Source organism: Asterias rubens, chromosome 10, assembly GCF_902459465.1.
Source record: "Asterias rubens chromosome 10, eAstRub1.3, whole genome shotgun sequence".
Taxonomy (NCBI): Eukaryota; Metazoa; Echinodermata; class Asteroidea; order Forcipulatida; family Asteriidae; genus Asterias; species Asterias rubens.
In genome coordinates, this window is record NC_047071.1 from 1,100,049 (window position 1) to 1,112,770 (window position 12,722).

A 12,722-nucleotide genomic window follows, 5' to 3' on the forward strand; every position below is an offset into this window, starting at 1 on the left:
TAAATAAAGTATGGTCCTGCTCCACATGAGTTTGCCATGCATGAAGTACACGTCACGTATCCATACGAAAGCCTTATACCAACCGTATAGTGCGTTGCCATAGTAACTTCCTAATGTGATTGTGTTGGGATTCACGGATTCTTATTTCCGCGGGAAGAAAAAAACTAGATTTTGTTCGACTTTCTCGGCAGTAAATTGGGGGGAATGAATCTAAGCTTTCCTACCCATCACGTTCTTTCCCATCACCCGGCAGCTCTGTAATTGTGTTAAATTCCAAACGGGGCTGAAACAACGTGCGCCACAAACCGGTAAAGCTTCAACTCGTCTGTATGTAGAGTTGTACGAGGAAACAGGTACTCGACTTTGAAGGCTGAATAATAATTTCTGAATTTCTTAAGGGTATCAACTTGGCTGATCCCCGTACACAGGTATTATTTTTCTATAATAACATTACAGCGATCGGATATCCCAGTTCCTTTGGTGACTTTTATACCTGAATGGTATAGCCGGTTACGAAGCTCACAGTTCTGGGCCCGATTTCACAAAGCCAGTAAGCACAAAAACTGCTAAGTAGAATCAATAAGTCTCCACAAAAAAAAACCCGATAACTCCGCGGTAGTAGAATAAAGAAAGACAGTTCTCTAAGAACAAACTCTACTTGGCAAGTAGATACAAACATGGTGTTTCCACAAACCAAATATATATTGATACCTCACCTTACAACGCCTCAAATCCTATATAGAATCAGGTCACCAGCCAAAATAACATTGAGTTTGTGGCTGGTGCCCCGAGTCGAATTTTGCTGAGCAATTTTTTAAGCAGTATTTTCTGCTAGACAGTTTTATTGTGCCTTTTCGTTGATACCTCCATATTGTTTAATATAATTATCTGTCTTGTAAAATAGCATTGTTTATTGGTTGCTTTTTGTTTATGAATTATCGTAATGGCTTTGTACTGTTTTCTTGAAGTAAGAAAATAAACGTGAGTTTGAATTGAATAATGTGTGGTCTGATCCTGGCCGCTATATAGCGTCGTTTCGTGAACTATGTGGAGCGCGACCCAATCGAAATGCAGCTAGAGCAAATATACGCTACGTCGGAACTGTGCGACATAATTTCGCCTCTATCCAACCGCTTGTTATTAGCCAAGGAGGCGTGCTAGATCGTATATAGCCTTCGTCCGGAATTACTTTACAAATTAGCCGTTGTATGCCGCTGGGTTTCTCAAGGAATAGACGCCGGTAATGCAGATTTTTCAAATTAGTTTCAGCTGGGAGATGTTTTTCTCTGATATTTTCTTTAGCCAATATGAGTTGTTCTTATTGGTATTTTCTTTTTCAATCTCAGCAAAAATATTGATGTAATATACAAGTCTTGGCTTTGTGATGGAATGTTTTTTTTTGTCTATACTTGTGCAGTTGATCTTATTATTTTTAGTTTACATCATTGGCCTAATTAAAACAACTCCCAGGTCGGTGGAAGATATACGTGGGAGGCTATGTGCGGTGAGGGGGCTGGCACTAATGATACATCAAGGCACATTCGTGATTTCGTGGACATTTGGATTGTTCTGCAAAGAGAGGCCATAACGCAGTGAGGAATAAGAGAAAGGATACCCGGCCTCGTTCTCTTTGATTGATCTTTATAGATTTGAACGTCCTTTTCCCTACTGAAAAAGGAGCTTTTAAAATGCAGGGATAATAAAGGTAGATGGTATAAAATAAAAATGTGTTGAATACCAATAGCACCACTTCATTTCGGTGAAACAGTTAATACCTTTTATACGGTCTTTGCGTTCCACCATGCACAATATTTCAGATTGACATTTTAAACTCATCGTTTCACCCGACTGCTCGTGTCCTTTTCATTCGAATTTTTGTTTTCAACAACTGTCATTTGAGACTTTTATTCGCATTTTTTTTTCTTCTAAGATTGGGTTGCATGTTTAGTTCTCCCTTTTAAGATGGTTTGCCATCGTCAATAAAAAAAGTAGGATCTGGGGGAAGTCCGTGAGGTCCCACGCAGAAGCCGATCTTGCATTATTGCGATATCAATGCTTTGCCATGTAGGTTAATAATCACGATATGGGGGGGGGGGGCAATGAACCGATGTGGGCAAGATATGGATTGTATTAAAGAACGTGATTGAACCATTGCGTCTGACTCTATACGAATACAAATATTTGCCAATCTTCACTGGGAAATGAGACATTGCCGTGGCTCGATGCTGTCCCCATCACGCAACACAAAGATCCTGGAATGGGGGGCAATTGCGCCAGATATTCAGCTGCCATTGTCGCTCGGCCATCGGATATGACCATATCGATGCGACGCTAATTGGGAAAGAGACTGCCCGAAATCGAATATCTTGCTCAGCTATTCGGCTTGTACCCGTTTAGGTATACATTTCCCATCAGACAAGTGTAACTGTGTGTACAAAAAAACAACTGGTACCTGAACTAGGTCCCTCGGTGTGTGGGTGTATAGCGAGTGGATACAGTGCGGTTCATACGTGTTGTAGACCACGCACGATATGCGTATCGACATCATAGCCCTGAGGACATAAAAAGGCTCATATTTTTCGACAAACTCGCCATGAGTGGTGCGGCTGACCCTCTGCTGGGTTCACTTCAAGCACTCGATGGGCCTCAGACTGTTTTACACCGCAGCGAGGGCTTTTGTATTGTAACAATGCCAATTCCTGTCTTGAGATGAGACTACGTTTTAAAATATTCCCATTATGCACACATCCCCCCTTTTGAGGATTGTTTCAAAATGATTGAAGCGTAGTCTCCTGCTCAAGCCAGGAATTGGCAGTTCACGATACAAAACCCCTCACTGCGGTGTAAAAACAAAACCTGCAACCCGTAAACCAGTAACCCGTAAGGGTCAATGGTATTTTGTCTATTCTCGTCGAATTAAAGTCAAAGACTGTCACTCAATTCACATTACCCATGGTTTGTTTCGATTTATGCGCCCACTGATTGACAACGCTGTGAAACCGTAATTAACTTGTACCTCGTTCATTACTTTAAGGGTTCTATTTAGAGGATAAGGAAATGACAGTCAATGCCGTTTCCCGAACCCTTTCCTGTTGCCCTTTGTATATTTACAATGTTGAAAGTGTTCAAGGTTCTAGACTCTAGGCAAGAAATCTTCAGACTTTACAGCATATGCCTGATATTTTAAAATTTGCCGAAAGTATAGACGCGTACGTAGTATGAATTTGTATGTTTTCCTATTTACACGGTTGTGCTTGAGTTCCTTTTCTAGGTTGATAAGTGTCCAAGACCAGAATCATGGTGTATCCTAATATAACATAACAAGCCTGGGAAAATTTGAAGTTGCAAATAATGTAAGGGTGAAAAAGCAACAGGAGACTTTGAAACGCTAGGTGGCAGCAGACTTACTAGGTAAATGTCCATTGTTTACGTAGTTCTGAGCACGCGCACATTACCGAGAACAATGGATTTTACCTGGTTAGTCTGCTGCCACCAAGCATCCCAAAAGTCCCCTATTGTTTGACAGAATTATGTGCTTTCAGATGCCCGAGAAAGGAAGGAGTTTTTGTCTGAAACCTTTCTCAGATTTAAATGAGTGAAAATTGCCTCTTTCGCTTCGACAATATTACTTTAAGGTCAAAGGTTGGTTATGGACTTGGGCTCTTGGCGGTTTACTCGAGCATTGAAATGTGACGTCATTGTTCAGGCTAGCATTATTATTGATTCATTCTTTTTGGCATCAGAGAGGGCGCCATTTATGCATTTGACACTTTAAAAAAAGGAAAGACTGCATGCTGAAACTGTTGTCAGAATTAGTTGGTGTCACGGCTTGGGACTTATTCAGGTACACCGCAACTTCCGGATAAAAGTAATTCATATTCGAAGTCATTAGTGTTATCTGTTAATTAAGGTTTTAACAAGAGTGTGGGTGGAATAGACTAACAGTGATCGATTAGAATAAGTAGTATCCCCACTGCTAATTCCCTCTTCCATGCAAACAGTTAATGGGGTATCATCAGTAGAATACTGTCCACTGCTTGTATACAAGGCTTGTGAGATATCCAGGTTGATTAGGGGACGGTCAGCCTACTCCAGAGCCAGTCCAACCACGCATAATTTACGCAGAGACCAGCACGTGCAACTTTTTACCGTTAGTAATTAATTCTAAATTGCATCTCGTTATTACGAAGGTGTAAGACAATAAGCGCAACGACACCAACGAACTTTGTTGTGACTGATACGAAAACACAATGATACCAGCGCAATGACATCAGCGAACTTTGTTGTGACTGCTACGAAAACACAATGATACCAGCGCAATGACACCAGCGAACTTTGTTGTGACCGATACGAAAACACAATGATACCAGCGCAATGACACCAGCGAACTTTGTTGTGACTGATACGAAAACACAATGATACCAGCGCAATGACACCAGCGAACTTTGTTGTGACTGATACGAAAACACAATGATACCAGGGGTGGATTTCAAAAAGAGTTAGGACTAGTCCTAACTTGGGACTAGTCCTAGGAGATATACAAATTGCATGGATAATAGTCCTAAGTTAGGACGAGTAACTGGTCCTACCTCTAGATAAGACTAGTCCTAACTATTTGTGAAACCCACCCCAGCGCATTGACACCAGCGAACTTTGGTCTAAATGATGCTAGACGCAATGACACTAGAGCAGTGATACCAACTACCTTTTTTTTGTTTTTCTTTTACTGGTACACCAGCACATAAAATCAACGAACTTCGTTGTAACTGATTCGAAACCACAATGACACAAGTGCAAAGACAGACACAAAATCATAGTGCCAATGCTTGTCTATGTAAATATGAGAGAAGGCCCACATGGAATGCACTCGTATCGGCAGAGCAAGTCTGTGATGTTTTTTATGCTGCTGTTGTACTGGCATCTTGGGATTTGACATTCAATAAACTTTGTTGGGAGATTGTGTTTAAAGGTCGACATTGGATTTCTCGGTTTATAGATAATGTTTATACTAGAGTTCCGTTGACATAAGGCAAATGTTATTGGCATTTTGTATGAACTCGTAACTACTAGGGCAAACATTTTAATTTTGAGCTTATTTTTAAGGACCAATCGAAATGAAGCAAACTGTATAAGAACTTTGCAAGATGTTACATAATCTGTGCAGTATCCGCTGCTGAAACATAGGATTCGAACTGCCTCTAGCCACCGGGCAATCTCAGTGGTCTCGTTGGTACGACACTGCTCGTGAACTGCAAAGGTTGTGCGTTCGATTCCCACTTAGTAATATGCCTGTGATTTTATTTTTACAGAACTCGGGAAAGTACTGCTTATACAGTGCTTACATTAAATAGGTGTATATAATATTTAAAACCATAATGAATGTTCTTTATCCACGATGCAAAATTTAACACATCTATATATACGGACAGCAAACTTTTGTAAAATATTGAATATCATTGTCTAAATAAATGATTGGATGGTTACCTTATATTTATGGATTAGGTTCCCCAATCGATACACACTGGCACGGATTTGCTTACAAACCAAAATGTTAATTTTAGCGAGAAGGTTGCACGCCCCGAGGGGATAGTATTTGTTAACCATTGCATCCACCCATCGGTTACAAACGCTTTTCAAGGACCATCTCGACCGATCCAAGGCATTGTGTTCCTTTAACAGCTTCAGTTTTTCTCACCAAGTAAAGTTTGATGACGGCGATCAGAGTATACTGATCGAAACGTCGTGTTGAAATCATCGGTTCTTGGTGCACCCCAGCTCATTTAGGTAATCATTTCACTTTAATACCGCAAACCTTTACTCTATCGTATTTCCACCAAACAAAGTTTCAAATCCTACTTAAAGTTTGATGGTCAATATTTTGTTGGAGCACTTTATCAGTCTACCTTTAATCAGAAAACAAACTAATAATGCATTTCAATTTATTTAACCTTTTCCAATGTTTTTATTTCAGATATCACGATCCAGACAATGGTGAGATACTCAACGCGATGTGGATCGTCTCAATTACATTCCTATCTATTGGCTACGGGGACATGGTACCAAATACTTACTGTGGGCGGGGAGTTTCGGTTATTACAGGTATAATGGTAAGTATCTTGTCTTTAAAGCCGGCTCAGACCGGATTAGTCTAATCCCGTCATGACTAATAAGTTCTAACTGCACGTCTGCCGCTGGTGTGGATCTTGAAAAAAGTTCAAGTGTATATAATTATACAATTTGAAACGCAATCCAATTTTTAAGTGGAATTTGAAACGCTTACATATGAATACATGTTGCGTTTCAAGTTGCATTAATCCGGCGCGTAAAGTTGTTTTCCTGCCGTTGATTTCACAAAGAGTTAAGACTCGTCTTATCTCTAGTGAGGACGAGTAACTCGTCTTAACTTAGGATTAATATTAAGGTCTGCATGCTACAGTGCAGGACTGGGACTCGTCCTAAGTCCTAAGATTAATCTTAAGTTAGGAAGAGTTTTATGAAATCGTTTTTGGTGAAATCAATCTTGATTTTGTACCACCCAAACTATCGGACCCTTATCACCATTTCGACAGTTGTTTAAATATTGTACCACCTATAAGCTATCGGACCTTTATCAACATTTTGTACCACCCAAACTATCGGACGTCTATTGCGTTTTCAACAGTTGTTGACACGTTATTGTACCACCTAAAACTATCGGGCTTCTAGTTGTTGACACTTTGTACCACCAAAACTATTGGACCTCCATCAACTTGTGTACCACCTTTTCAACAGTTGTTGAAACATAATTCATTACCTATTGCACTTTGGTGAAATTGCAGCGCCCCATTTCGTATCCCTTGCCTTTGTGCTCTACGCTGTGGCTTTCTATAAAACTGGCTGGCTATGACGCGATGAAGCGAAATCGGGTAAAACTCTTAACCTCGCTTTGGGGACAAAAACAAACGGGTTTCTCCAAGCAGAAGAAGGTCTAGTTCTCTTATAGTCACAAGTGTCCTCCGTAACCATAGTAACGATTCTGATGATTAGAAATAGCGGCCCCACTGTATCAAAACACTTTTTTTATAAGACATCGCTGTTTAATTAAAATAGGTAATTAAGTCCATGTTTACCTGTCGCGGGGCCCAAACTGGATGATTGATTAGTAGGTGGTGAACCAAATAATCTTAATCTAGTTAGGTGAGAATGCATCGCGAAGTAGGTCTTTATCAGGGTTGTCCTTGAAGGAATAGATCGAAATGGAACTGGTCGTAGTTAATGGAATGGGATGGCGAAAGAAAGATGTATAAGATGGAAAAAAGTATGTCCTGTATTCATTTCCATACATAATTATTACCATTCCAGCAGTTAAAGCGATCGCACAACATCGGTAAACAGTAGTGTATCACGACTTATACATAAAATAACAAACCTGTGAAAGTTTAGGCTCAATCGGTCATCGGAGTCGGGAGAAAATGACGGGAAAACCCACCCTTGTTTCGCCGTGTCATGACATGTATTAAAATTATTCTCGATATCAAAATTTGATAATCGTTTCATGGTTTTTTTTTAAGTAAAGCATTTCATGAAATAATATTTCAAGGGAAATCTTTCACCATTACCTTCTGTAAACCCTGTAAGTTATTTGTAAATCTATGAACGTAGTTTTTGAGAAAGAGGTATAACTTCTCACTCAAATGACGAGTGACATAATCAGCTGAATCCTTTGATTATGCATAATGATCTGAAAGCACACAAAGTAATGCATTAAAGGAACACGTTGCCTTGGATGGGTCGAGTTGGTCTTTGAAAAGCGTTTGTAATCGTTTTCTATAAAATGCATATGGGTAGAAAGATGTTGTAAAAGTAGAATACAATGATCCACACAAACATGCCTCGAAATTGCACGGTTTTTCCTTTTACCTCGTCGACTAACACGGTCGACCACTTATGGGAGTCAAATTGTTTGACTCCCATAAATGGCCGACCGTGTTAGTTCGCACAGTAAAAGGAAAACCCCGCAATTTCGAGGCAAACTTGTGTGGATCATTGTATTCTACTTTTAAAACATCTTTCCAACCATATGCATTTTATAAAAAACGGTTGCAAACGCTTTTTTATAGACCAACTCGTCTGATCCAAGGCAACGTGTTCCTTAAAGGGTGTTTTTTTTTTATTATTCTCTTGCAAGTTCGATGACCAGTTGCGCCAAATTTTTCAGAGGTTTGTTATTTGATGCTTTTGTAGGGACACAAAGAGTGAGAATACTGGTCTTTGACAATTTACCAAAGGTGTCCAGTGCCTTTAAACCGTGCCGAGTTGCAACACATGATGTATATGCGTTGGATTGGATTGGTCGAGGGTGCCTGGAGCGTATTATTATAACTAGTTATGAGTTGTGGACGGTTGCATTAATGTCACGATGGCCCCGCCAGCATGGCACAGAACCTTGTTTAAATTCACGAAATGACAATCTTGACTGGTTATCTGACACTGTTGTGCCCTCTTTTTGATGGAACCTGCCACGGAACCCAAACTCAAACCTCCCTTGAGAACTTGTTCGCAACCAAACAAAATAAGACAAAACAGGTTTCGTTTTTAAAATAATAACATCAACCTTAATTTTTATTAATTCAATAACGAATGTTAGATTCCCAGCAAAAATCTTAATTTATCATCAACCTTTTTTTCCATGATGATATTGTATTTGAAGTGAACAGCCATCGAAACCGAGGTTGTGATGGATTAATAGTCGGGTCCCTCGGTAATTTTACAAAAATTGGTATTCATTACCGCCATTACCAAAATGGGAACTTCTGAAATTTCGGGACGTTAACCAGATCTAGGTCAGTATAAGACCCCAATCAAGTTATTTTGGAAGACTGTTCATTGCCAGAAGCTGTAAATGGATACCCTCTATACAACATTGTATTACGAATCACATTATAGCACATGGGGTACATTTTGAATGTCTGTGACAGCTTCAGAAATGCCATTCCTGTATATACGGATGTGGGCATTTAAACCACGTAGGGTTATGTCACCCGATCTAGACAGCATCGGTTTGTTATATTTGACGATCGCCGTAAAATTACAACTTGTCAGTCGTCATCGCGGGCAGCTGCATCAATAATGCGGCGTGGGCTTCGCGAGAAGGATCGGAGCGAGGGGCCGGCGTTGCCTCGCAATTACATCGGCTGTCTTACCAGTAAATTACTCTTGTACAATTGAATTATGATGTGGCGAGGGATATCTCGTAAGCCAACTAAACAGACCTTCGATTGCTGCAACCAACGACACTTGATCTTTAAAACACGAAACTAATTGTTATACCCACTCTCCCTCCCCGTCCCCCAAGTGCGGAGTGCATGTGATTCAACAAGGATGCCCGAAGAGTTCGTTTACATCTTAAATTAATGTATCTATCGCACCTGTAAAGGCACCAGATACGCTTAGTCATTGTCTTAGATAATTATTCTCACTTGGTGTACCCCAATATATGCAATATAAAAACCTCAAATTTGGGCTCGGTTCGTCATCCAATTTGAAGGAGAATAATGACAGAACCTTGGTGCATTACGTTGCGTGCTTTCAGATGCATAATAAAGGCTGCAGCTGAAGTTATTTTATTATTTGAGTGAGAAACTACATCTTTCTCAAAAACTACGTAAACTCTGAGAGAGCCGTTTCTCACAGTGTTTAATAATACTTCCAACAGCTCTCCTTAGCTCGTCACCATGTAAAGTTATTATGCTAACAATTATTTTGAGTAAGTTGCCAAATCCCTGGCACCTTCAATTATGAAATAGTCTGGATGCCATGGTTGTCCCTATTCATCACACAACGCCCGTTCATATACTCTAGATAAGGATGACGTCATAAATGTGGGTATGAAGTTTTTTCTATATAATAATGACGATGTGGTATTCGGTTGAACTGTCCACCGGGACATTCTGTCGGTTTGCAGCACCCGCACTCCATGGCCCCGTAGTCTGATACGTCCAACGGGTTTATTGGCCTACTTCTGACGGCGTTTTGGTTGTGTGTGCCGAGTGCAACCTAGCCTTTATTTCCTCGCCCTCAGTTTATTTCGTCTAGTGCCCTGTTCGTCCCCAGCGGAAAACGATTCTTTACTTTGGGAGAGGGGAATTCATTGAACAAATTTGTAGTCATTATCGAGAAGGGTTGGTTTCGGGGAAAGAGGAAAGGCACCTTTATTTTCTGTAGAAGGAGAGAGCCTCTGAGGTCATTGATGCCGTGTGTTTGTGACTAGAGTCAATGCAAAGTTATATGGCCGTATACCGAGTATAATCTAATCGTAGTGCACCATTATTTGAATTGGTACCCTAATATCCTTGGACGTGTTCATCGCCGAGTTAATAGAGTGCCCCTCCATCTATAGGTGTCCCTCTTGTAGATGATTTTACACATGGCATCACTTGTGCGATATGAAAATCGTCCCCGTTCAAACTAAATGCAGCGGACATCCGTCAAGCTTCGGCCGTGTTTGAAGTGGGCGGTACCCGGACATGGTTGAGGGCTGTCCCGCGGCAGCAATGCGGATAACATACAGATGCTGTCGTGACATGAGTCCCATAAACGTGCTCACAAATTGCACATAGCAAAAGTTTTAAGTCTGGTTTGCAAATACGCAAGTCATGGACACCAACGTGTACTAGGATTTTAATTGCCAATATTGTTTTCTATGAGTGCAGGAAAGGTTTTATATTGTGTGTTATTCTTCTGTTGTATGCAAGTTCGGCCCAAACAAGGCTTAAAGCCACTCTTATAATAGGTCTCCAATAAGAAACCAATTAAGATTGAAACATGAAAGCTTTGGGTTGGAAGTGATATTCCTTTTAAAACGGTCTAGATTATGGGATGGAGGGAAACATACACCAAAAGGAGCTACGTGGGATAAAGCTGCTGAAATGGCTCTTTGTTCTATCTAAATCTCGGCAAAGCAATCGTGCACGGTTGAGAATAATACGAAAGCCTGGTTTCACGAGGAACAAACCACTGCCACACCGTTCCTTTACGGTACACACTCGATCTATATTGACTTAATTTGGAGCACAATATAGGGCATGGCTTTTAAGAGTATGTCTGTATTAGGGTTTAATATAGCTTGTCTGTATTAATTACCACACCGTACGTGAAATCCTCTACTGCCGTATGCTAGTTTTGTAGGGGCTAGGTTAGGATGCAAGCCTTCACAAATCAACTTGCTCACGCGGAACTGTTTTCAAGACAATCTACACGAGGTTGCTCTGCACATCCCCTTTCTCAGGTGATCAAGGCGTTAGAGATGTCATGAATCCATGAAAACAAAACCAGCATATATTTTTTACCAATTTGCTCTTAAACCTCAAGGCAGAATTTACTCGGATCCGGGACCATTGGAGACTGAACAGTTGGAAACTTTGGAACGCTAGGTGGCAGCAAACTTACCAAGTAAATTTCCATTGGTCACTTAGTTCTGAGCACGCGCACATTACCAAGAACAGTGAATTTGCCTGGTAAGTCTGCTGTTACCTAGTGTCCCCTAGTGTCTCATTGTTTGCCTTGTGGCCCAAAATCTGTCTCAAAATGACCCAGAAATGTGTTAAAGTGGAATCCTAGTTTCCAGGTCAGCCTAACCCGAAGACTGATCGTGGCCCTACTTCATAGAGCTGCTAAGCACAAACATTTGCTTAGCATGAAATTTCTTCCTTGATAAAAACAGGGTTACCAACCAAATTTCACACGTGATTTTCAGGATAAGCAATCAACAGCTGAATACCAGTAACAAGCAATATGCAACAAATGGAAATTTTGCTGGTAATCCTGTTTTAATCAGGGAAGAAATTTCATGCTAAGCAAACGTTTGTACTTAGCAACTCTATGAAATTGGTCCCAGGCCCCAGAGGACCCAGAAATCGGGTTAATTCTGATACGGGGGTTTGCATAGTATAGCATTGGTATCCTCGCCAACATCGCTGTTTTGATATTATGTTGAATAAATATATTTTGTTGTGATTATTACTGCAGACTCACAAACAAACTAATAATTGAAATCCCCCTAAATACTTTTTTAAAATAATTTTTGCAATGTATTTATTTATTTATTTTTTTGGCCCGTTTGTTGGTGGAAAATAGATCGTAATGCGTGTTTACAGTGAGATATGTTGCTTCCTGTGCAGTTATCCTCACAAATTGTGTTGATGCACTTTCTAACGATTGTTTTTGTGACAGGAACTTCCTTCGGCAAAATATTTGATTTAGGATGTGGAACATTTCCAACAGTATTGAGGTCGCATTGAATGCGTTAACTATACACACTGTCTCGTAGGTCAGACGTGAAACTTAACGCTGCTCCCTAGCTGTATCTACCTGCATTGCATGCCCCATATAATAATTAGGTTTATTCATTCCAAACTGATTAACTAACTTTATTATGAACTGGTAGTGTAGTAGTCATATTTACTGAACTACAAAAATATACCGGGCCGCCGGCCACTTCCTGCGCCCTCTAACCATTCGTGACGTCAAACCGTATACAGTGCGGACTGAGACTTCGCACATCACGAGGCACGTCGGAATACGAAACACGCGCTTCTTAATCCAAGAGGGGTGGAACATGAATCGTGCTCGCCGTTATTTCCCCGGCAGGTGTTTTCGTTGAATGTGAAATGGACCACTTACCGGCGCTCTGGTCCCCCGCGGGCACGTCGACCCGTACGTGGCAGATCGGAGCAGACGACGTT

At 40.7% G+C, this 12,722-nt stretch overlaps 1 protein-coding gene across 1 annotated transcript in view; it reads left to right on the forward strand.

Moving 5' to 3' along the window:
• The window catches only part of LOC117295539 (small conductance calcium-activated potassium channel protein 2-like), a 59,834-nt gene that overhangs the window by 15,622 nt on the left and 31,490 nt on the right, over positions 1–12,722 (forward strand). The window contains exon 3 of the mRNA XM_033778237.1: positions 5,972–6,107. Coding sequence (XP_033634128.1) covers positions 5,972–6,107 — 136 coding nt within the window. The remainder of the gene's footprint in view (positions 1–5,971; positions 6,108–12,722) is intronic.